General features: G+C 40.0%; 1 protein-coding gene across 2 annotated transcripts in view; it reads left to right on the top strand.

The window, feature by feature from the left end:
• VAPB (VAMP associated protein B and C) overlaps positions 1-21,513 on the top strand; it is a 53,540-nt gene that overhangs the window by 15,121 nt on the left and 16,906 nt on the right. For both annotated transcript variants that reach the window (XM_032257193.1, XM_032257194.1), the window contains exon 2: positions 13,044-13,196. In XM_032257193.1, the coding sequence (XP_032113084.1) occupies positions 13,044-13,196 (153 nt within the window). The remainder of the gene's footprint in view (positions 1-13,043; positions 13,197-21,513) is intronic.

The following is a 21,513-nucleotide window of genomic DNA, read 5'->3' as shown; positions in this document are numbered from 1 at the left end:
GTAGGCAGGCCACAAGAGGAACTTTGGATTTTGTTGTGAGATGGGAAGCCACAGAGGATTCTGAGCAGGAGCATTTTTTTTTTTTTTTTTTTTTTGAGACAGAGTTTTGCTCTGTCACCCAGGTTGGAGTGTAGTGGAACGATCTTGGTTCACTGCAACCTCCGTCTCCCAAGTTCAAGCAATTCTTCTGCCTCAGCCTCCCGAGTAGCTGGGTTACAGGCACGTGCCACCATGCCAGGCTAATTTTTGTATTTTTAGTAGAGACAGGGTTTCACCATGTTGCCCTGGCTGGTCTTGAACTCCTGAGCTCAAGCCTCCCAAGTGCTAGGATTACAGGCTTGATCCATCGTGCCCAGCCAGGAGTCTTTTTTTTTTGAGACAGAATCTGGGTCTGTTGCCCAGGTTGGAGTGTGCAGTGGCATGATCTCAGCTCATTGTAACCTACCCACTCCCAGTTCAAGCAATTCTCCTACCTCAGCCTCCCAAGTAGCTGGGACTACAAGTGTGTGCCACCACGCCTGGCTAATTTTTGTACCTTTAGTGAAGACAGGGGTTCACAGTGTTGGCCAGGTTGGTCTTGAACTCCTGACCTCGAGTGATCCACCCACCTCAGCTTCCCAAAGTGCTGGGATTATAGGCGTGAGCCTCCATGCCAGGAGTCTATTTTTAAAAACAATGGCTGGTGTGAGGAGAGTAGGCTGTGGGAGATGTGTGCGTGGTGGTATGGTATGTGTGGGAGCCATAAGGCTGCCACAGTAACCCAGACCTAGAGTGCCAAAGAGATGGTGGCGTGGACCAGGGTGGTGGCAGTGGAAAGAAAGTGGGGAGAGGTGCTCAGATATTTTGATGATAGAACCAGCAGAACTCGCTGATAGATTAAATGTAGAAGAGAGAGAAAACTAAGGTAATAACTGCTTTGGGCCTAAGCTGTTGGGTGAGTGGTGGTTTCATTACTGAGATAGAAGAAGCAGTGAATTTGAGGGAGGAGAGTGGGAATCGTGAATGCTGTTTGGACATGAGAAACTTGAGAAGCTCAGTACACTTGCTAAGAGAGATGTTAAATAGGTAGTTGAGTCTGGACCTCATCGGAGAAGGCCAGGCTGCAGATATAAATTTGGCAATCAGCTTGCTGTTGTGACATAGAACAGTAAGGAATAATTTCTTCTAACTGAAGAGATTTGGTAAACCTTTCCAAAAGAGAAGACATTTGAGCAAAACTTTGAAGAATGAGCATAATTTCCAAAGGCAGAGAAAGGGGAAAATAGAAGATGTTTTTCATCCTGGTCTCAGCCTTTCACCTGGCCTCTTGTTGAGTTTAAGAAGCTGCTGACCTGGTTGATAATCACTTAACACTGATATAGCCACTTAGGCTCTCTATTGAAAAGGAACCAGACCAGATTACGCACTAACTGATAAACCATGTTCTGCTGTTTCTCATTGTTCACAAATTGAAAATTCCAGTTGGATCATCAAGGTGCAGAATGCTAAATGTGTTCTGCTCCACTCTTCTGTGTATCTGGTATGAATTGGATGTGTTGATTTTGGTATGGAGGATTTTTCACATGCTGTTATCTCCTCTAAAGATGGAACACTTTTGGGAAGTTTTTACTTCTATTGATACTGACTTTTTGTATTTGACTTGAACTGTTAAAATAACTACAACCACGAGAAATTGGGACCCCGTGCTATTTTATCACTCATACCCCTAACTTGGGGATATTATCTGTCTTGACTCATCCTGCTTTGTGTAAAATGTGAATCATTTTTTGCCACTCTTCTATTTAGATAGAATTTTATTTGGAGTAGAATATTGCTTATCTTTTTGTTTATTTTTGTGAGAACTGTAATCAGAAATTTTGGTCTTTCTTTTTTTTTTTTTTTAATAAAGACGGGGTTTCACCATGTTGGTCAGGCTGGTCTTGAACTCCCGGCCTCAGGTGATCCACCCGCCTTGGCCTCCAAAGTGCTTGGATTACAGGCGTGAGCCACCGCGCCCAGCCTGGTCTTTCAAGTAGAGAATAATTACTAGATTTTTGTTAGTCAATGGAATAAAGAGTGCATTGAAAAAATTCAGTTTATGAAATCTATAAAATCCTTTTAAAACAGATATAAAATTTATCTGTGAATAATCTTCAACTGCACTATAATCTGTCTTAGTACTGGATATAGATAGAATGTATGAAGCTTCAGCGCTTATGTACTACTTTTAGCCATTTTTCTATTTAGAAAAAAAAATCTAGTGCATTAAAGAAAAGTAGTGACAGTATTTATCTTTAGATGGCTTCTAGTCTTTGAAGTTCATACAACAACTTTTGTCAGAATTGTAGACATGGGTCTTTGTCTTGAATTAATGAGATCACAGCAACTTTAAACATGTTTTAAGTGATAACCTTGATTTTTATAAATTATGTAAGCATGACTCTCAATGTTGGTTTGTCAGTTTTCAACAAGTTTACAAGTTTGAACAAGTAGAAAATTCAAAAGAACATTGTTTGAATCTCACATAAACTACAGATAGCTTTCTGTATATGAAAAGAATTTTAAGTACAGAAAAATACACATAATATAATAAATATCCCAATACAGAGTAACTAAATGTTAATAATTTGTTAGACTTGTTTTAAAGCTTTCTTTAACAAAACAAGTAACACTTCACTAGTAATTTATGACACATCTGTACTCCATATCTGCTGATTCATACTCCCTCCTTGTTTTTTAATTCTCCAGAGGAATTTAATGTGAACTATTTCCATATTTTTTCTAGATCATATAATGTAGTATCATGGTATATGGATGACTTAACATGTTTTTGAGACCCATCAATTGTTGAAATATAGATCTAGTTTATTCTTTTAAAGTGTTGTGTAGTATTCCTCCTTGAGATTTTAGAATCTTTATTGTAAGGTAATTCTTTCTATATTTTGAATTCTAATCATTTATCTGTTATATAAACTACAAATATCTTAGTTTTCTAGGCTGTTCCTTACTGTCTAACTTTCTATTTTTTTCAGGTAGCTTTCCTGAGTTTGATCTTAGGAATTCTTACACAATAATAGAATGCCTTGTGGTTTAGTTTTCCCACCCATGGAGGTGATGGCAGGCTGAGTTTTGTTTCTTTCTGCCCTGAGCTAGGAAACTAGTGAATTGAGTAAGCAGCCTGCAAGGCTGGGATACTCTATTTCAATCAAGCTGGCTTCTGGTGTGCCTTTGATGGTATCATCACTGAGAGTTCTTGGTGTTGATTTCTCTTGCTGCAATAACAGGTGTGATGTTTCTCAGTAGCTGGCTGTTTCCTGAGGATATCAGGAGGATACTTTATTAATTTAAAACACTTTGCATTCTAAGAGTTCTTCAGGAAAGTTATGTGTCTATGTGTAGGGTTCTTTTTGTGTGTTTGTTTCAAAATAAGAGCTATATGATTAGGCTCTCTGCTGAAATATTGGAATATAATGTCTATAATTAAAACACGTTGGTTGTGAAGCTTTGTTTTTGTTTCTAAAGCATCGATTTAATGTGTGAGCTAACAATTCAATCAAGAAAATAGATTTTTAAGAAAAGCTCTCCAGTGTCTTTATTCTTGAGTTCAAGGTTATTTAGGAGCTCACTCTCTTTGAATCTGTTAGTATGGTATCTTTCATTTTTTAGGAAGGGGGCAGCTTTTAAAAAAATCACCATAGAATAATTATGATGAAAGCATTGTTGACACATTGAGCATTTTTAATACCTTCGACCTATATATAAGCAGCACAGATTTAGAATGATTTCAGATCCAGGTTTTGAAGTAGGTGTCTGTTTACAGGAAGTGCAGCAGAATCAGAGTACAGTTACCTCTGAGGAAGTCTTGTGTTCATGCAGCATATATTTTTGCTATGTGTGTGGCACCGTTCTAGTAGTTCGGAGGATCTGGTGATGAATAGGATGAGCACCCTCCACCACCCACCCCATGTGGAAACAGGAAAGGAACAAACAGAATATATCCTGTGCAGAAGATGAAAAGGGTGTGATGCTGGAATCGGAGCAGCAGTAGTCTCAGAATTTGTTCACCCAGAGCCTGCATGTGCATACAGGGGGTGTGGAGGAAGAAAACAGCCATTGTGTGAAGTAGATGGAAGCATGGTATAGTCATTTGTTCATTCAGCAAATATATTGAGCGTCTGTTCTATGCCTGCAAGTGTTCTAGGTGCTGATCAGTAATGAACAAGAAGGACAAAAACATCTGTGTTGGTAGAGTTTCCATTCTAGAAGGGGAAGATTTACATAAACAAGAAAAGCAATAATGTGGGGATTGGTGCATTGCAGATGGATATGGAAAGCAGAAAGCAATAGGATACTTTTTAATGAAAATATACTGTCAAAGGGTAAAATTTAAAAATATTTATAAGATATCCAACAGGTTTTACTTTAGAAGGCCTCTGTCCCTCCATTTTAATGTATTTTTCCCACATACAGAGTCTACCGTATTGAAACCTCAAGCACACTTTTAATGTCTTAACAAAATCCATCAAAAGTTGTACGCTTCTGGAGACAGATTATTACCTTCACAGAAGGTAATCTTTTTAGAGTTGAAGTGAAATATGGCAACTCATTTTTTGGAGAGGCTGTGAAAACGAAAGATATTGTACCTAAATTGTGTTTGCAAGAGTATAAAATAATATAGCTTTTTTTATGCAGAGTGAAAAAAACTGTTGCGAAGCTAATAACTTTAAACTTATATCTGGAAAGCTGAGACCTGATAGATTATATATCAAATGGGTCTGTAACTTATTTGGTAACACAAATAGTGTGAGTTTCAAAGTATTGTAGCTACATCAGAAGATAAATTACAAAAGAAGACTGTGTATTTGTGACACCAGAATTTCATGAACTCTAGAAAAGGAAGAGGAGCAATCACTTTGCACAACAAATGATCTTCATGTATGTATACACATACATATACAGTACAGATATATATTTTCAAGATCTCAATAATATCAGAAATGTTAAGGGGGATACTAACAAAAGTGAATTAATATAGAAGACCAAATGCCTTTCCCTTTCCTCTTTTTTAAAAAAATAAACTTTAGCTGGGCATGGTGGCGCGTGCCTATAATCCCAGCGACTCAGGAGGCTGAGGCAGGAGAATTGCCTGAACCCGGGAGGCGGAGGTTGCAGTGAGCCGAGATCGCGCCATTGCACTCCAGCCTGGGTAACAAGAGCGAAACTCCATCTCAAAAAAAAAAAATAATAATAAAAAATAAACTATATTTTAGAACAGTTTTAGGTTCACCAGAAGTTTTAGGTTCACAAGAAAACTGAGCAGAAAGTATACACAGAATTCTCATGTAACTCCTACCCTACACATGCTAATAGCCCACTCCACTAGCAACATCCTACACTGAGTGGTACATTGGTTACCATTGGTGAACCTTCATTGACACGTCATTGTTACCCAGAGTCCATAGTCTGCATTAGGATTCATTTCTAGTGTTGTACATTCTGTGGGCTTTGAAAAATATGTAATGATGTGTATCCACCATTATATTATCAGAGTATTTTCACTGTCCTAAAAATCCCCTAGGCTCCTCCTGTTTCTTTCCTCTCTTAACTTCTATCAACACTTGATCTTTTTTTTTTTTTTCTGAGACAATGTCTCACTCCATCGCCCAGGCTGAAGTACAGTGGGGTAATCTGCCTCCGCTCCCCCAGGAGTAGCTGAGATTACAGGTGTGTGCCACCATACCCAGCCAATTTTTGTAGCTTTATTAAAGATAGGGTTTCCCATATTGGCCATGCTGGTCTCGAACTCTTGACCTACCTCAAATGATCCGTCCCCCCTCAGCCTCCCAAAGTGCTGGATTACAGGTGTGAGCCACCATGCCCAGCCAACACCTTATCTTTATATTGTCTCTGTAGTTTTGCCTCTTCCAGAGTGGCATAGAGTAAAATCATATGGTATGCTACCTTTTCATAATGACTGCTGATTTCACTTAGGACTGTGCATTTAAGGCTCCTCCATGTCTTTTCATGGCTTGACAACTCATTTCTTTTTAGCACTGAGTACTATTTCAATGTCTGGACATACCACAGCTTATTTTGTCCACTCACCTACTGAAGGGCATCATGGTTACTTTTACGTTTTGGTTGTGAATAAAGCTGCTGTAAACATCCATGTGCAGGTTTTTGTGTGGACTTAAGTTTTCAACTTATTTGGGTAAATACCAAGGAGTGTAATTGATGGATTGTGTGGTAAGACTATGTTTAGTTTTCTAAGAAACTGCCAAATGGTCTTTCCAAGTGGCTGCACCATTTTGCATTCCCACCAGCAGTGAATGAGAGTTCCTGTTGTTCCACATCATCACCAACACTTGGTATTGGTAGTATTTTAGAATTTGGCCATTCTAATAGTTGTGTAGTAGTATCTCATTGGACGTCTTTTTTTTTTTTTTTTTTTTTTTTTCCTTTCTGAGATGGAGTCTTACTCTGTCACCCAGGGTGAAGTGCAGTGGCACAATCTTGGCTCACTACAACCTCTGCCTCCCAATTCCAGTGATCCTCCTGCCTCAGCCTCCCCAGTAGCTGGGACTACAGGTGTGGGCCAACACACCCAGCTAATTTTTGTATTTTTAGTAGAGACAGGGTTTCACTATGTTGGCCAAGCTGGTCTCGAATTCCTGACCTCAGGTGATCCACCCTCCTTGGCCTCCCAAAGTGCTAGGATTATAGGCATGAGACACTGTGCCCAGCTAGACATCTTTTCACATGTTTGTTTGCTCTCTGTACATTTTTGGTGAGGTGGCTGTTCAGATCTTTTGCCCATTTTAAAATCGGGTTGTTCATATTCATATTGTTGAGTTTTAAGAGTTCTTTGTATATTTTGGTTGACAGTATTTTATTCAGATATGTTTTTAGCACATATTTTCTTCTGGCTTGTGGCTTGTCTTCTGCAGAGCAGATGGTTTTATTTTTAATGAAGTCCAGCTTGTCAGTTTTTTTTTTTCATGGATTTTGTTTTGGTACTGTAAGTAGAGTCATCTCCAAATCCAAGGTCATCTAGATTTTATTCTGTTATCTTCTAGGAGCTTTATAGTTTGGTGTCTAAGTATATTTTCATAGTTATTTTCTGGTAGAATTGCTGAGTTAAAAGTAAAATTATGGCTGGACACGATGGCTTACACCTGTAATCCCAGCACTTAGGGATGCCAAGGCAGGTGGATCACTTGAGGTCAGGAGTTTGAGACCAGCCTGGCCAATGTAGTGGAACCCTGTCTTTATTAAAAATACAGAAATTAGCCAGGTGTGGTGGCTCGTGCCTGTGGTCCCAGCTTACTTGGGAGGTTGAGGCACAAGAATTGCTTGAACCTGGGAGGTGGAGGTCGCAGTGAGATGAGATCATGCTATTTGACCCCAACAGAGCAAGACTCTGTCTCAAAAAAAAAAAAAAGTTAAAATTATATATTTACTCCTTAAAAACTTCTATCTTGCTTGGATGGGATGATATGCTATGCTTGAGATAATCCAGATAGGTAAGGCCTACACTGAGTTTGGATTTCACTGGGAATTTTCACTGTTATTTTTTATAATTTGATGGGATATGAACTTTTATTCTTGAAAGGAAGAGTTTTATTTTTTTTCTTCCATGGGTCTTGAATGAATAATTACAGAAAAGCATTTAAATCATATGTCGATCAGGAGACTGTTTAAAGATTTAATGGAATACTTTTTCCACAAAATGCTCTTTGGTTTCCTGATTGATAAGTTTATTCAGCCACTTTTTTAATGACATTTTCAACACCTGGAACCTGACCTCTTAATGTTGTGCTGGATTGTGACTGTCTTCTTTGACCTTTAAACCAGAACTTTACAACTTAAGGCCTAATTTTGGTAATTAAGAGTAAAAAGCAACTGTTTCTTCTTTCACTTCTAATGGTATGCAAGCTTTTGCTGGTACTGTACTATTTACTTTCTAAAACAGGTCAATTCTAGCTCCTCTTACTGTCTTAAATACAATTTAAAATGACCAAAATCCAAGCACAGTGGGTCCTGGGGAAAGGTGGAGGAAATAGATTATACTGTGTTTAGTTTTATCTAAATACCTTTTAGAGCATGTCAGGGAATTCATTTTCAGTTAGTTAGTGATGTTTCATAAGCATCTTCAACAAACTCACAAAAATTTTCACAGATGAATATATGCATATTCTAGCACATACAGGGCATTGTTTACGTTATTAAAAAGAGTAACAGTTTCAAAGAGTACTGCCAATTTCTCCCAATTTCATATTTCTTCATTTTTTAACCTCCCATTGCACATTTTAGATGCTTAGTTACTAGTTTTGTACAGATATTATCTGAAATGAGGAATAGAAGATTAAAAATGGTTAAAAGTATATTCTGTGGTTCTAGAGACACATCATGTTTTTAATCTCTGAAAGAAAAATTCGAAGTTTAGAAGGAGGTTTCATTTGTAAAATTGACTCTACTTGATAAGCAATGTTTAAATTCATTGGTGATAAATATGCATGTTGGTATAGTAAAATCCCATTTTTTACATAATGCTTTAATGGAAATGGCAGTTTTATGAAATGAAAGTGACTAGTAAAAATCTGAATGATGCTCATAAGCCTTTACATCATTTTTATTGAGGGTTTTTTGTATTCGAATCCATTAATACAGGGGAAAAAGAGAACACTAACATGGTTTATTTCCTATAATTACTCAAATCGAATAGAATTTATTTTATTTATTTTTTTTTTTGGGACGGAGTTTCACTCTTGTTACCCAGGCTGGAGTTCAATGGCGCGATCTTGGCTCACCGCAACCTCCGCCTCCTGGGTTCAGGCAATTCTCCTGCCTCAGCCTCCTGAGTAGCTGGGATTACAGGCACGCGCCACCATGCCCAGCTAATTTTTTTGTATTTTTAGTAGAGACGGGGTTTCACCGTGTTGACCAGGATGGTCTCGATCTCTTGACCTTGTGATCCACCCGCCTCAGCCTCCCAAAGTGCTGGGATTACAGGCTTGAGCCACCGCGCCCGGCTAGAATTTATTTTCAATAAAATTCTTAGAGTAAATAACCCAGAGTAGGGAGAGAAGAGTTGGTGTGCTCTTACAAAACATCTTGCTGGGACTTTGGTATTTTACCAATAATGTTGTTTCATTGCGTATGTTTTCAGGTATAGCTCCCTCCACATTTTTACAATTGAAAGCCTGTAAAAGGCCAAGAAATTCCAAGCACATAAAGATGCAGGATTGTTGAGGGAGAAATCTGGGATGTTTATTTTATCCTGTTTGTTATTATAAATATTGCTTGTCTTTTAACAATTTAGACTTCCTTTTATGTGATTTATATAAGTTGAAGCACCATTAAGATTGCTGTGTAATAGCAGTTAATTGATTAACCTGGGGATATTTTCTTTTTTTTTTTTAGAGATGGGGTTTCATCATGTTGGCCAGGCTGGTCTTGAACTCCTGACCTCAGGTAATCCACCTGCCTTGGCCTCCCAAAGTGCTGGGATTACAGGTGTGAGCCACCGTGCCCGGCCGGAAATTTTCAAAAACATTTAAGTGTTTACATTTAAATTTGGTTTATTTTTGTTCAAGTACCTTGAAAAAAAAGGTCAGTGTAAGGAATAAACAAATACTTAAATTTGGGATCTCCACACCACAACTTCATAAGGGGGAGAGGGAAGGAAAAGACACTAGAAGCTGAGCTGGAAGCTAGTAAGTATTCTTCATTTCATCACAGTGAAATCTTGCTAGCATCTCTATTTTCTACTCTCACTGTACTTCAAAACATCTTAGAAGAAAAGATCTATGTATTTTTGGATGTTTTGGGGGCCATTGTGAATTCTTGGCATTCTGATCTGAAGAAACTTGCATATTTTTGAGGCAGAATCTTGTTGAAACTGGTAACTTTAAGCTTAGATTTAGAACGCTTTGTGGCCTGAGAGTTTTTGAATCACATTCAAACTGTCATTGAGTACCTTTCATCCCTAGGCTTTATATTTGAAAGCTCACCTCTTTTCAGGTTTCCCTTTATGTCATGTGTATTTTTGTCAACTTTTTTCTTCCTTCCCCTAGCGTTGTGGTGCTGCTGTGCTTATGTGGAGTTCTTCTGAGTTGCGGTTTTCAGATGAGGGTTAGGGAATGCATGTATATGGTGATTTGCTTGTGCCCTCATAGGTTTGTGTGCCCCTTATGCCTGTCTGTGTGTGTGTGTTTGACCCTAGAAAATCAGAGCTCGCATAGTTATTCTTTTTCCCCCACCCTGTGAGTGCTGAAGCGATCCACTCCTTAAGCAAGCAAAGAGACTTACTAGGAGGTCAGACTTTTTTCCACCTTTATTATGAGTCAGACTGCTTGTGTTGGAGAGTGGAAAAGGGTAGTCACAGAGAGTGCTGCCTCCGTAATCTCCCTAGCACTGCCTCAGCACCAAGTGTCCTATTGCTCCCTTTTATGCCAAGAACTTTGATGCAAGGATGGAGCGGCGTCAGCATCTGGCTCTCCCTTACTGTAGCTGAAAATCCTTTTGGGCCACAGGTTCCTGGCCTCCTCTGTACTCTTAGTTTCCCATGGGGAGCTGACTTAGAATGTAGTGATAGGGTTGTTTGTGATAGAAAGGTAAGCAAATGGAGAAATTCTCTTGGAGTGTTTCATCTGTGAAGGTCTCACTGCTTGTGGAATGAGAACAGTGTTTGGCATAATAATTCACGAAACAATGGATGATGCAGTAGTATAGTCAGTTCTGCTGTAATGCGTTCTTGGAATCACCACGCTATACAGAATAGCTCGGTAACAACCACAGGGCTTATGAGGGAAGTGTGGTTAGGGGCACAGTACTCAAAGACTGTTGGTGACATATGCACGAAGATAGGGTCCTTGTAAAAGACAAATGCTACAGCAGATACGGCACTTTTCTTGAAAAAGACCCAAATTTTGTCTGTCGATATGGACATCAGAAGAGTTGTTTCCTGTGTTACTATGATGTGAAGTAAGGAGGATCACCTGAAATCGTATGAAAAGTTGTACCACCAGCTGCGGACAGGTGTGGCTCATTATCCACGAGGTGACCTGAGGTATCCTGTAGGTGGGTGAGGTGTGTGTGCTTGTGTGTTTTCTGTATTTCTTTGCAGCTAGGTTTAGTCAGGAGCAGTTTTCTGTGTTCACCTAGTGTTGATAGCAGATAAAATCATGCAGAAACAAATGCAAAAATTATTTTATGCCCAGATTCTCTCCCTGATACTCATATCAGTCACATTGGATCAAATTTGTGTTTTCAAAATAAGCCTCATAGCAGAACTGGCTGTCATTTGATTTTGGGAATGACTACCATTTCCTTCCTTCTTTATCACTGTTTTTGATTTTTTAATTCGTGTTAAGGTAAGCCCATATCAGGCTGACTTTTTTCATACCTTGAGCACCTCAAGAGTAGAGACACCAGCCTGAGATTTTAATTTTGCTGGAGATAATTCACAGGTAGTTTTCTTCTTCGTGAATATATAGATTGTAGACCTTCATTCAATGCCAGGCACAGTGCTGGGGCTATAGAGATGGGTAAGGTATAATCCTTGCCCTCAGGAGCTTAGAGTCTCACTGAAAAATTTTTCAAAACACAAATTTGAACATTTTTGTTGGGTCTTCTTGGGGAACAAATGAAGCAACATTACATATTTGTTTGTGAACACACAAGCACACTCCCTTTCCCTACCTTCACCTTCTGCCTCCTTGTAAATGTAAAGACAAGAGTAAAGAACTTGCCTAGAGGAAACAGAAATTCTGATTTACAGGTGAAAAATACGTGAATTTGAAAAGGTGTTGAAAAGGACCTGTGTTTTTGTAGTTCATCCTAACCCACCTGACTAATAAACACAGAGATCACATGTCCACCATAGATGGGTAAATGAAAAACAAGTTTCAGAGTAATAGGAATAGTATTATTTCATTATTTTTTAGCCCCCATCCCTTGCATATGTGTGCATGTGTTGTTTGTGTAAGCACAGATAATGTGGAAAGATCTCCTGTATTGTTAATATTAGTTACCTCGGGGGACAAGGGAAAGCTTATTAACTTCCTGTTTATACATCTTTTATTGTTTGGTTTGTTTCAAGAAGCATGTTTTACTTTTTTAATTAAAAAATCTAATAAAGTAGGAAGCGAATAAATAATAGTAATAAAAAATATCCTTAGGGCTGGGCACAGTGGCTCACTCCTGTAATCCCAGCACTTTGGGAGGCTGAAATCAGCGTGCCTGTAGTCCCAGCTACTCTGGAGACTGAGGCAGAAGAATTGCTTGAACACAGGAGGCGGAGGTTGCAGTGAGCCAAGATGGCACCACTGCACTCCAGCCTGGGTGACAGAGTGAGACTCTGTCCCAGAAAAAAAAAAAATCCTCAGGCCACTGAGCCTGTTTCAATCTTCTCGGTAGCCCGAGTAGTTAATACTGTCTGTAATGGTTCAGATGTGGACTGCCCAGCAGGACTCTGAACTTCTTGCTATAGCCTAAGATGATATTAAGCTTTCTTCAGTAACACTATAATGTTGAGAGTTTCTGTGTTTATAGACCATTAACACCTCAAACTCTTTCTTCCATCTGCTCCTCTTCACACACTTTTGGACTGAGCTTAGTCCTTTACACTCTCCCTGTTAGATTTCATATTGTTATTATAGAAATCGGTATTTAGCATGGGTAAGAACTGACCTTAGATGCAAGCCATTTGGTTACAGATTCTCACTACCACTATCATGAAAACTTAGATAAGTAATTTGTTTCCTCAAGCCTCAGTTTTCTCATCTGTAAGACAGCAATAATCATAAAGTTGTGAGGTTTCAGTGAGATGCCACATGTTAGAACACTTACACTAGATATCTGGTGAAATACTGGGAACATGGTAAATATTAGCTCTTACTGCTAGTGCATTAACCTCAGCTCATCTCTTCCATCCATTAGCATGTTAATGAGATAATCATGGATCTCAAATCTTCCCTTAATTGTATTTATGGCTGTCGTTTCCATAAACCTTCTAAACTTTCCTCATGAAATCCCCAATCAGTCTCTGTCTCATTCTACAGGTCCCTTTACCGATGTTGTCACCACCAACCTAAAGCTTGGCAACCCGACAGACCGAAATGTGTGTTTTAAGGTGAAGACCACAGCACCACGTAGGTATTGTGTGAGGCCCAACAGCGGGATCATCGATGCAGGGGCCTCAATTAATGTTTCTGGTAAGTCCCGAGATTGAAGACCTGGAGGGCAGGCTAAAAGGCCCCTAGACCATAGGTTTTCTTAAAGTTTGTAAATGCAGGGTAGCAAAAGATGATAGACTTCTCTCCACTTCCCCCACAACCCTCCTTCTCCGATCAAAAAGCTGGGTCCCAGTTGCCTGTTTTTCCGTAATTAATGCCTCCTTACTTCAATGCTTACAGTCCCCTTGCACCTCAATAGAGCAAAACCGAAGTGGTAACTTTAGACTTTACTTCAGAATGAGTTTTGTTTTCACTCCCTTGAAATTAAATCTGCCCTTTGGCAATAAATGAAAAAGGCTAAACAAACTTAATTTTACTTTGTGGGAGAAAGCTAAATGGAGTTATTTTCTTATTTAAGCTAAGTGATTTCTGACGTTAAGCACATGTCATTTCCAGTGATTGGCCACTACATGTTACTGATTGTGAAACGCTAAGGGAGATGAGGGCTGAGGAAATTGGAATATATTCAAGGGTGTCAGTTTGGTGCATGTCTGATGGGTTTTTTCTTCTTCTGTCTGGGAGTGCATATATTTTCCAAAGTCCAACTTTTGAAAAGATGCTGATAAAGTGCCCAAATTGAGAATTGAATTTCAGAATTAAGGAGATGTCAGTGATTGGTTGGAGTTTAAATGTATTTTAGAAATGGGATAAACTTTGAGTTCATTAGAACTTCTGTAGCTAAGAAGGAGCTATGGGGGAGTGTGTATTTATCCTGTAAATATCAGGTGACTCCGTGTCACAGAGGCTTCTGCATCAATAAAAGCTACTGCTCATTTGACATGAGTACCTATCTGGCTTTTTCCATGATAGATTTTGATTGTGGTACATTTGGCTATTCATTTGACACCTTAAAGAAAATGATTCACCTCTTTGGAAAGATATAAGGTGTTTCATTATCTGATCATTTCTGCAAACTCTTATTCCCTGCATCTGTTGGTCTCTCTCATTATGGCGCACCCATGCCAGCTCTCCCCCTGTGCTTCTCTGAGTCTGCAAGACCTGATGTGGACTCTTGAATCAGGTTATTATCCAGAAGTCAGAAGGGTGGAAGCCAGCATTGATTGAGGGGCTTCTATATGCTGGACCTGCACATATACTGTCTCATGTCATTTCTCTTACCTGCCCTGTGAGGGATGTGTTGTTACCTCCATTTTGCTAAGAAGGAGACTGGTAGTCATAGGATCATGAAGCTAGCAATTGACAGAGCCAAGATGTGGATCATTCCGGCTAGCTCTGAAGCCCATGCTCTGGACTGCAGCACTCTGGAGAAAGGAAGGGACTACTATTTTGGCATTTCTATATCCCCTGGATCTGTATGGTTAAAATTTTTCTGGTGACATCAAGAGCAGCTGAAATCTTTTATTCCCGTATTTTATCTGTTTGCTTCCCCTCGATTTCCATGCCCATATCACATTCGAGCAAGTTTGTCATTAGGTGAGGATTACCAATTTTCATAGTAAGAACAGGGAATGCAGCATGGTTTCTGGATAAAAGAATCCCAGTAGGTAGTTGTACAATGTTGGTGTGTTTTCTGATACCAAATATAAATATATATGGATGGGTGTATGTATATGTCTCTCTCTCTCTCTCTTTTTCTTTTTTTGAGATGGAGTATCACTTTGTTGCCCAGGCTGGAGCGCAGTGGTGTGAGCGCGGCTTACTGCAACCTCCATCTCTCAGATTCAAGCAATTCTCATGCCTCAGCCTCCTGAGTAGCTGGGATTACAGGCACCTGCCACCACACCTGGCTAATTTTTGTATTTTTAGTAGAGATGGGGTTTCACCATATTGGCCAGGCTGATCTTGAATCACTTGACCTCAAGTGATCCGCCTGCCTTGGCCCCCACAAAGTGCTGGGATTACAGGTGTGAGCCATCGTACCTGGCGTCTCTGTCTGTCTTTCAGGAAAATTCATTCTTCCCCATCATAAGAATTTTTAAAAAGTAAAAACGAACTCTGCCTTTATTCTGATTTATGATTGTTCACTCAAGGAAGACCAAGACTTTGTGGTTATGGCCTTCCTTTGGCAGATAAGAAAGTAAAGCACATGGCATGACCATCAAGGGTCACATGGATGGTCATGGCAGCACTGGTATTTGAAGGTAGTGGCCCGGCTCCTGATCCAGTGCTCTTTCTATCATACTAAACTGCTTCAGTAGTGTTTAAGAGGACGACCCCACTTATGTATGAATATAAAAAGTACCATCATTCTCAAAGTTTAATGTATTTTGGGGAAAAAGCAGTTGAAGAATAAATGTCCATGTGTCTGTAGACTTTCTTCCTAAATGAGACAAGATCATATCTGCACCTTAGAAAGGGCTCCTTTGTTACTGTTTGGTATTTATCTCAGTGCTTGAGGGGAACCAAGGTGAAGCCAGATATCATGGCATTTCCAGGACAGCCGTGCAAGTCAGCAAAGGAGCTAGCCCCATTTGCTGCAGTGGTATGTGCTGAGGGACTACTTCATCATTTATTAGACATGTATAGCTTGGGATAAAAAGCCCTGCCCTTGTCCAGAGGTCCTCTTGGTATTAATACAGCTACACAATGACATCTTGGTGAGTTCATGGAGTTCTCAGGAGGAGGAGGATACCAGTGGGCAGGTAGTACCCATTATCCAAAAGCCAGCACCCCCTTCTCCCCAGATGCACACATGGCCAAGCTTGGTTTTACCCGCTGTCTTCAAAGATTGGTGGATTTGAGGTCAGGAAACCGGAACAGGAAGACAGTTATGCTGTTTAACCAGCTGGCTGAATTTTGACCTACCTGTTAACCTTTCTAGGTTCTTGTTTTCTCGTTTGTAAAGTAGGGAGAAGAGTATGTACCTTACAGAATATTTACAAATACTGCATGATCAACAGCATGGTACAAGAGTGGGGTTACATTATTCTTCCTCTCCCTTTGACAAAAACCAGCTAATTTTTGAAGAAGGTGGATTGCATAATGCTTGAATTGACTGTTTAGAAATCAGTTCACCCCTACATTTTATTTATTTACAGACCTTTCTTAATTTGGGAAGAAATTTGTGTTTTTTCTTCCTTCTGTAATATTCATTTGTTTTATAGTGAAAAGTTGCTAGTAAATTTTCAGATATAATCTTTAGAAAGGTGGCCACCAAATCAACTTAAAATACTGCTAGCATTGCCCTGCCCACCACCCAGAGTGTCGCTGCATACCTGAGAAGGACATAACCAGTGCATTTTTCCCATTTCTGAAAACCTTGGGGTGCACTAGTTGTTAGGGAAGGTCGTAAATCATTATTTTCAATAGAGGAAGGAGGAAGGGAGGGAGGGGGAAGGAAAGAAAGACAGGAGGGGGACAGGAAGGTGGGAAGAGAGGGAGGGTTGATGGTGATGATGATGTCCGCCCATGGAGCTGGCACTTGTGCTGGCCAGAGGGGTCAGGGTTTTGAAGGCGCACCAGTCCAGATTGTGACATGGAAAGCCAGATGTCTTTCAGACATACCCTGTGAAGCTCTTCTCACCTTTTCACATTACTCTGATGTTCAAGGGACCTTACATTATGCTTCAAAAGTTTAGGCTCTGTTTTCTTCAGAACATGGCAGATCACTTATTGGGTCCTTAAAAAAAACTCGCTTTTATAAACTTAGGTGGTAAAGTAACATTGGACTCAGGCATAACCTAAACTTTTCTTGTCAGTGGATTATAATGTGTGGGCTTTCCCAAAGAGTTGCTTTAGGATCTGGTCCCTTGGACCTGTGATTTGAATCCTTTCTTTGTCCTTTCCATAGGTGCTCATCTCATCTCATTTTTATTGTAGCCCCTTCTGGAGTTTGTGCTTTTTGGATGGGGCAACATCTAGGTAGGGGGTGCAGGGGGCTTTCTGTTTGCATTCCCTGGCCCAGAATGCTGTGCTTTTGGCCCCTTGCTCCATGATATGTGCTATCAACTAGAGATGGTTTTGAATTATTTAATCTGGACCTCAGCAAAATAGGCACACTTAAATAATGATTGGAGAAGAGGAGGTTGGATTTTTTTTCCTCCTGAGATTTCAAATGTGAGGAATAAAGAACTTTATGAATTAACGAATTGTTTGAGGCAGTGGGGGATCTTCCCATTTGTTCTAGCTTTATAAAATTAAATCTATTTTCTGAACTGTATGGTGGGAAAATATTTTTAAGGCACATAATTTCTGAAAATATCTTTGTGGTAAGCTGTTAGTGGTTGTGGATTTTTTTTTTTTTTTAATGCTGCAGTTTAATAATGAGGGAGTTTTCCATTAATATTCCAAACCATGTTTGCCAGCGGATACAGCAGGTGAAGTGGTAAAATTATGGGCCCATCAAAAATACTTAACGCTTCCTGTAATATGATATTAAGTTTAATATTTTTATAACCTTCACTGAATTCTAATTTCACTAAAGTAGCAAGCATGCTTCCATTTTGCAGTTCAATTATGCACGTTGGTTGCCTGTGTATCAGGCAAATTAGAAATGCAAAATATCTGTGTGTGGAGGGGCACATTGGAAAGAGTCATTAAAGATACCAGTGTTTAGGTACAGATACACTTTACTAAGTGTACCTTGGGAATTGAAAATGGATTAAAGACAAACACACACAAAACTCCCAGTGTCTGTATCTGTATTTTAAATTAGAATTCAAAGGATTAGGGAGCAGTGTTCATTCCTGACATACAGATCTTTTCAGCACTCTTTTCAATCACATTTAAAGCATAAAGTCTTTCCAGTAAAACCCTCAGGACAGAGAATGGACATCAGCAACTCTTCTTGCATGGAAATGTTGGTCAATTAATTTAAATAGGTAGTACTGCAATTATTGATTAATCCTTTTAAGATTTTGCCGACTCAGTTTAATGTAGCCGTTTTGTTGCCCCGGACCAGCCAACTGTGGCTGCACCTTTCAAGTGATAGCACCAGAGTATAAGCGCACAGAGCCCTTAGACAAAGACGCCAGACATTTATCCATCAAGCACTGATAGTGGGAGCTGTATTTGGGGAGTTTGGGCGTCCTAACAGCAACATTCTTCTTCGTTTGATCATTTGCTTTGGAAGTCTCTGATAAGCGAAACCTTTTTAGAAATGGTTTCCGTGAACCAGGCTTATTACTCTCAGATAGGAACAACTCACATTCATACTTTAAACGATATCTTTAATGTTTTTCACCAGATGAGATTAAACCAAAAATAGAAAAAAGAAAATTACCAAACAAAAATTCAACTTAATTATTCTTTTAAAGGTTTTTACAAGTTTACTGTAATACTTAGGTTTTTAAGGAAGAATTCTGTGTTCCATTTTTTTGTGACCGTGACACAGTTTATTCTGTACGTTTTCAATGTCAAGATCAAGAGGACTTAACAAATACATTTCGTCTACCTCATTTAGCTGAAGGTGACTTCAACTCTGTACAGCATAACTGAGAAGCAAAAATTAAGCAAAGTTTAAGAACCCAAAGTGATGTTCTTTTTACTCATTACGGGTTCTTGCATACTTACACACTTGAGGGCTCTCCAGTCTTGAATCTTGTCTTGTTTACTCTTACTTTAGACTTACCATTAACCCAGTTCTGGTTGCCAGCTCATCACAGACCAGAATAAAGGGAAAGGGGTACAGAGGTAGCCATGCTGAAAGCGGCGGTGTGACAGTGCATAGCAGACAGTGGATGGGCTGGGCAAGAACACCACAGAGAGCAAGTGCAGGGAGAATAAGCCTCGAGGAACTGTTCTCCATGTTTTAGGTGATCAACCCCAAGAGACACAGCTTGCAGGTCTCACTAAGATGGTATATAATGGGGGTTCATGTCACAACATAAAAGTAATCAGAAAAAGGGTACGTTGTATTCCATTATAAATGTTAGAGGAGACTGAAAAGTATGTTGGATTTTGAAAAAGGTTTACATTTTAAAAGATATTTATAAAAAAGGGTGAATAAGCCTTGTTATTTGGCCAGTGCCTGTATATAGCAGTCCTCATCTTCTGCTGATACTGGAGAAAGGAGACCTCCCTGTCAGTACATTTGTACTAGTCTCTGCACAAATAAATTAATCAGACTGTGAGGAGTTTGTTTTCTCAGACAGAATACATGAACTAGAAAATCCTGTAGAGAACACAAAGACACTTCAGTGTTAACTTATTTATCAATAGATACCATTCATTATTTACTTGCTAGACTCACAGTTCCATCCATGGGCCCCTGAATAGGCAGAGGTCCAGCAAGGGGGTCATGATTTCAACATTTTGAGGACACTAAAGGAAATAATACATTTCTTTGCTTTAGGCTAGAATGATATCACCTCGTTTAGATAATGAGGGTTATCTCCAGCTCATCAGGAGCTCTGGTTGGCATTTATGTGTCCGTGTCTTTGATTAGTCTCAAAAAAGTAGATCAGTGACTTCATTCTGACCCTGTAATTGCAGTATGGTAGAGGACAATCTTTCTCTGTGCAGACTGTGTGAGAGGAGGGGGAGTGTGAGGCTGAGGGCACTGCCATCAGAAGCTGGAAGCCCTATCTTGGCCACCTGAAAGGGAGGGAGTGACTCTGGGAAGCAGGACAGAGGAAAAGCCAGCTGGTTGGGGCCGGGGGTGGGAGTAGGTAAAGGAGTGTTTACTCTTTGGGCTTCTCTGAGGATATTTCTAGAGAAAGCATGATTCAGGAATGCTTTGAATGTTGAAAGAGAAGAAGGCACAAACCTGTCAGCTAATGAAAAAAATACAAATTAGCACCCAGAATGTGAGCTGTTAAAACATTAAGTTCTGGTCTCAGTCTAATTGGGGAGAAAGGCAAATATGTCAGAAGGAGCCTAGGAGCCTTGGAGTTGACAGTCTCTCAATAAAGGAAGGTGCCCACAGTAGGTACTGGGGTGTGAGATGGTGTTTCAGCAGGAACTGCAGTGTTAGGATGTGTAGTACAGCACAGATTTTCCAGGTGTGGGCCCTAGGCCAGCAGCAGCAGCAGCAGCAGCCCACCTGGGGACCTGTTAGAAACTGGAGTATTCATTTTCACTCCAGCCCTGCTAACTCAGAAACTCTGGAGTTGGGGTCTAGCAATCTGTATTGTAACAACCATTCCTGCTGATTCTTATACTCCCTGGAATTTGAGAACTTTTCCTTCCAGAGTTCTTATTTAAATTTTAATATATTTTTATATTTATTTATTTTTGACAAAGTCTCTTTCTGTCACCCAGGCTGGAGTGCAGTAGCGCCATCTCAGCTCACTGCAACCTGGGTTCAAACAATTCTCATGCCTCAGAGTCCCCAGTAGCTGGGATTACAAGTGTGTGCCACCATAGTCAGCTAAATTTTTTTGTATTTTTAGATGGAACAGGATTTCACCATGTTGGCCAGGCTGGTCTCAAACTCCTGGCCTCAAGTGATCTGCCCACCTCAGCCTCCCAAACTGCTGGGATTACAGGTGTGAGCCATTGTGCCTGGCCTTATTTATTTACTTATTTATGGAGTTGGGATCTTGCATGGCACTCTGATAGCTTACTGTAGCCTCAAACTTCTGGGCTCAAGCAGTCCTCCAGCCTCAGCCTCACAAGTAGCTGGGACTACAGGCATGCACCACCATGCCTGGCTATTCCTTACAGAGTTCTGTTAGTGGATTAAGTCCTGAAAGATGGGGTATATTGAGATGTGAGTAGAGTAAGGGAGAATCAAAAGAAACATGTCAGGCAGGGCTGACATGGTAAGAGGAGACTTTGATGATGACAAGGGAACATCGCTGGGTATAAGGACATAGGGGCATGATGTGTGGCCTGAGTGATGTGCATGGCTGTTGGAGCAGAAGGGAGGCCTGCCAATAAGAGATACCAAGAAATCCAAGAAGGGCCAGATTGTGAAAACCTGAACTGATTGCCTTTTACATGGGAAATGGTTACTCTTATAGGAGGTTTTTGATTTGAGGAATTAACGTGATACAAGTAGGGTGTCAGGGTAAGATTAAATTTGTGGAATTTGTAGGGGCTAGGCAGGGTAATTTGTTGGGAAAGAAACTAGAAGAAACATGGCAAAATCTCTTAGTTGGGAGAAATCTGGAAGGATTCGTGGGGCCTGTGCTGAGATTTTGGGCAAGTAAAATGTAGAGAGATTTCGAAGATAAGATTCTGAGATTTATTTTTTTTTTTTTTTTGAGACGGAGTTTCGCTCTTGTTACCCAGGCTGGAGTGCAATGGTGCGATCTCGGCTCACCGCAACCTCCGCCTCCTGGGTTCAGGCAATTCTCCTGCCTCAGCCTCCTGAGTAGCTGGGATTACAGGCATGTGCCACCATGCCCAGCTAATTTTTTGTATTTTTAGTAGAGACGGGGTTTCACCGTGG

Source organism: Sapajus apella, unplaced genomic scaffold, assembly GCF_009761245.1.
Source record: "Sapajus apella isolate SASKATOON/1434 unplaced genomic scaffold, GSC_monkey_1.0 scaffold96, whole genome shotgun sequence".
In the NCBI taxonomy this organism is placed as follows: domain Eukaryota; kingdom Metazoa; phylum Chordata; class Mammalia; order Primates; family Cebidae; genus Sapajus; species Sapajus apella.
Note: the sequence above shows the minus strand (reverse complement) of the source record. Positions and strands in the feature narration are given on the sequence as shown.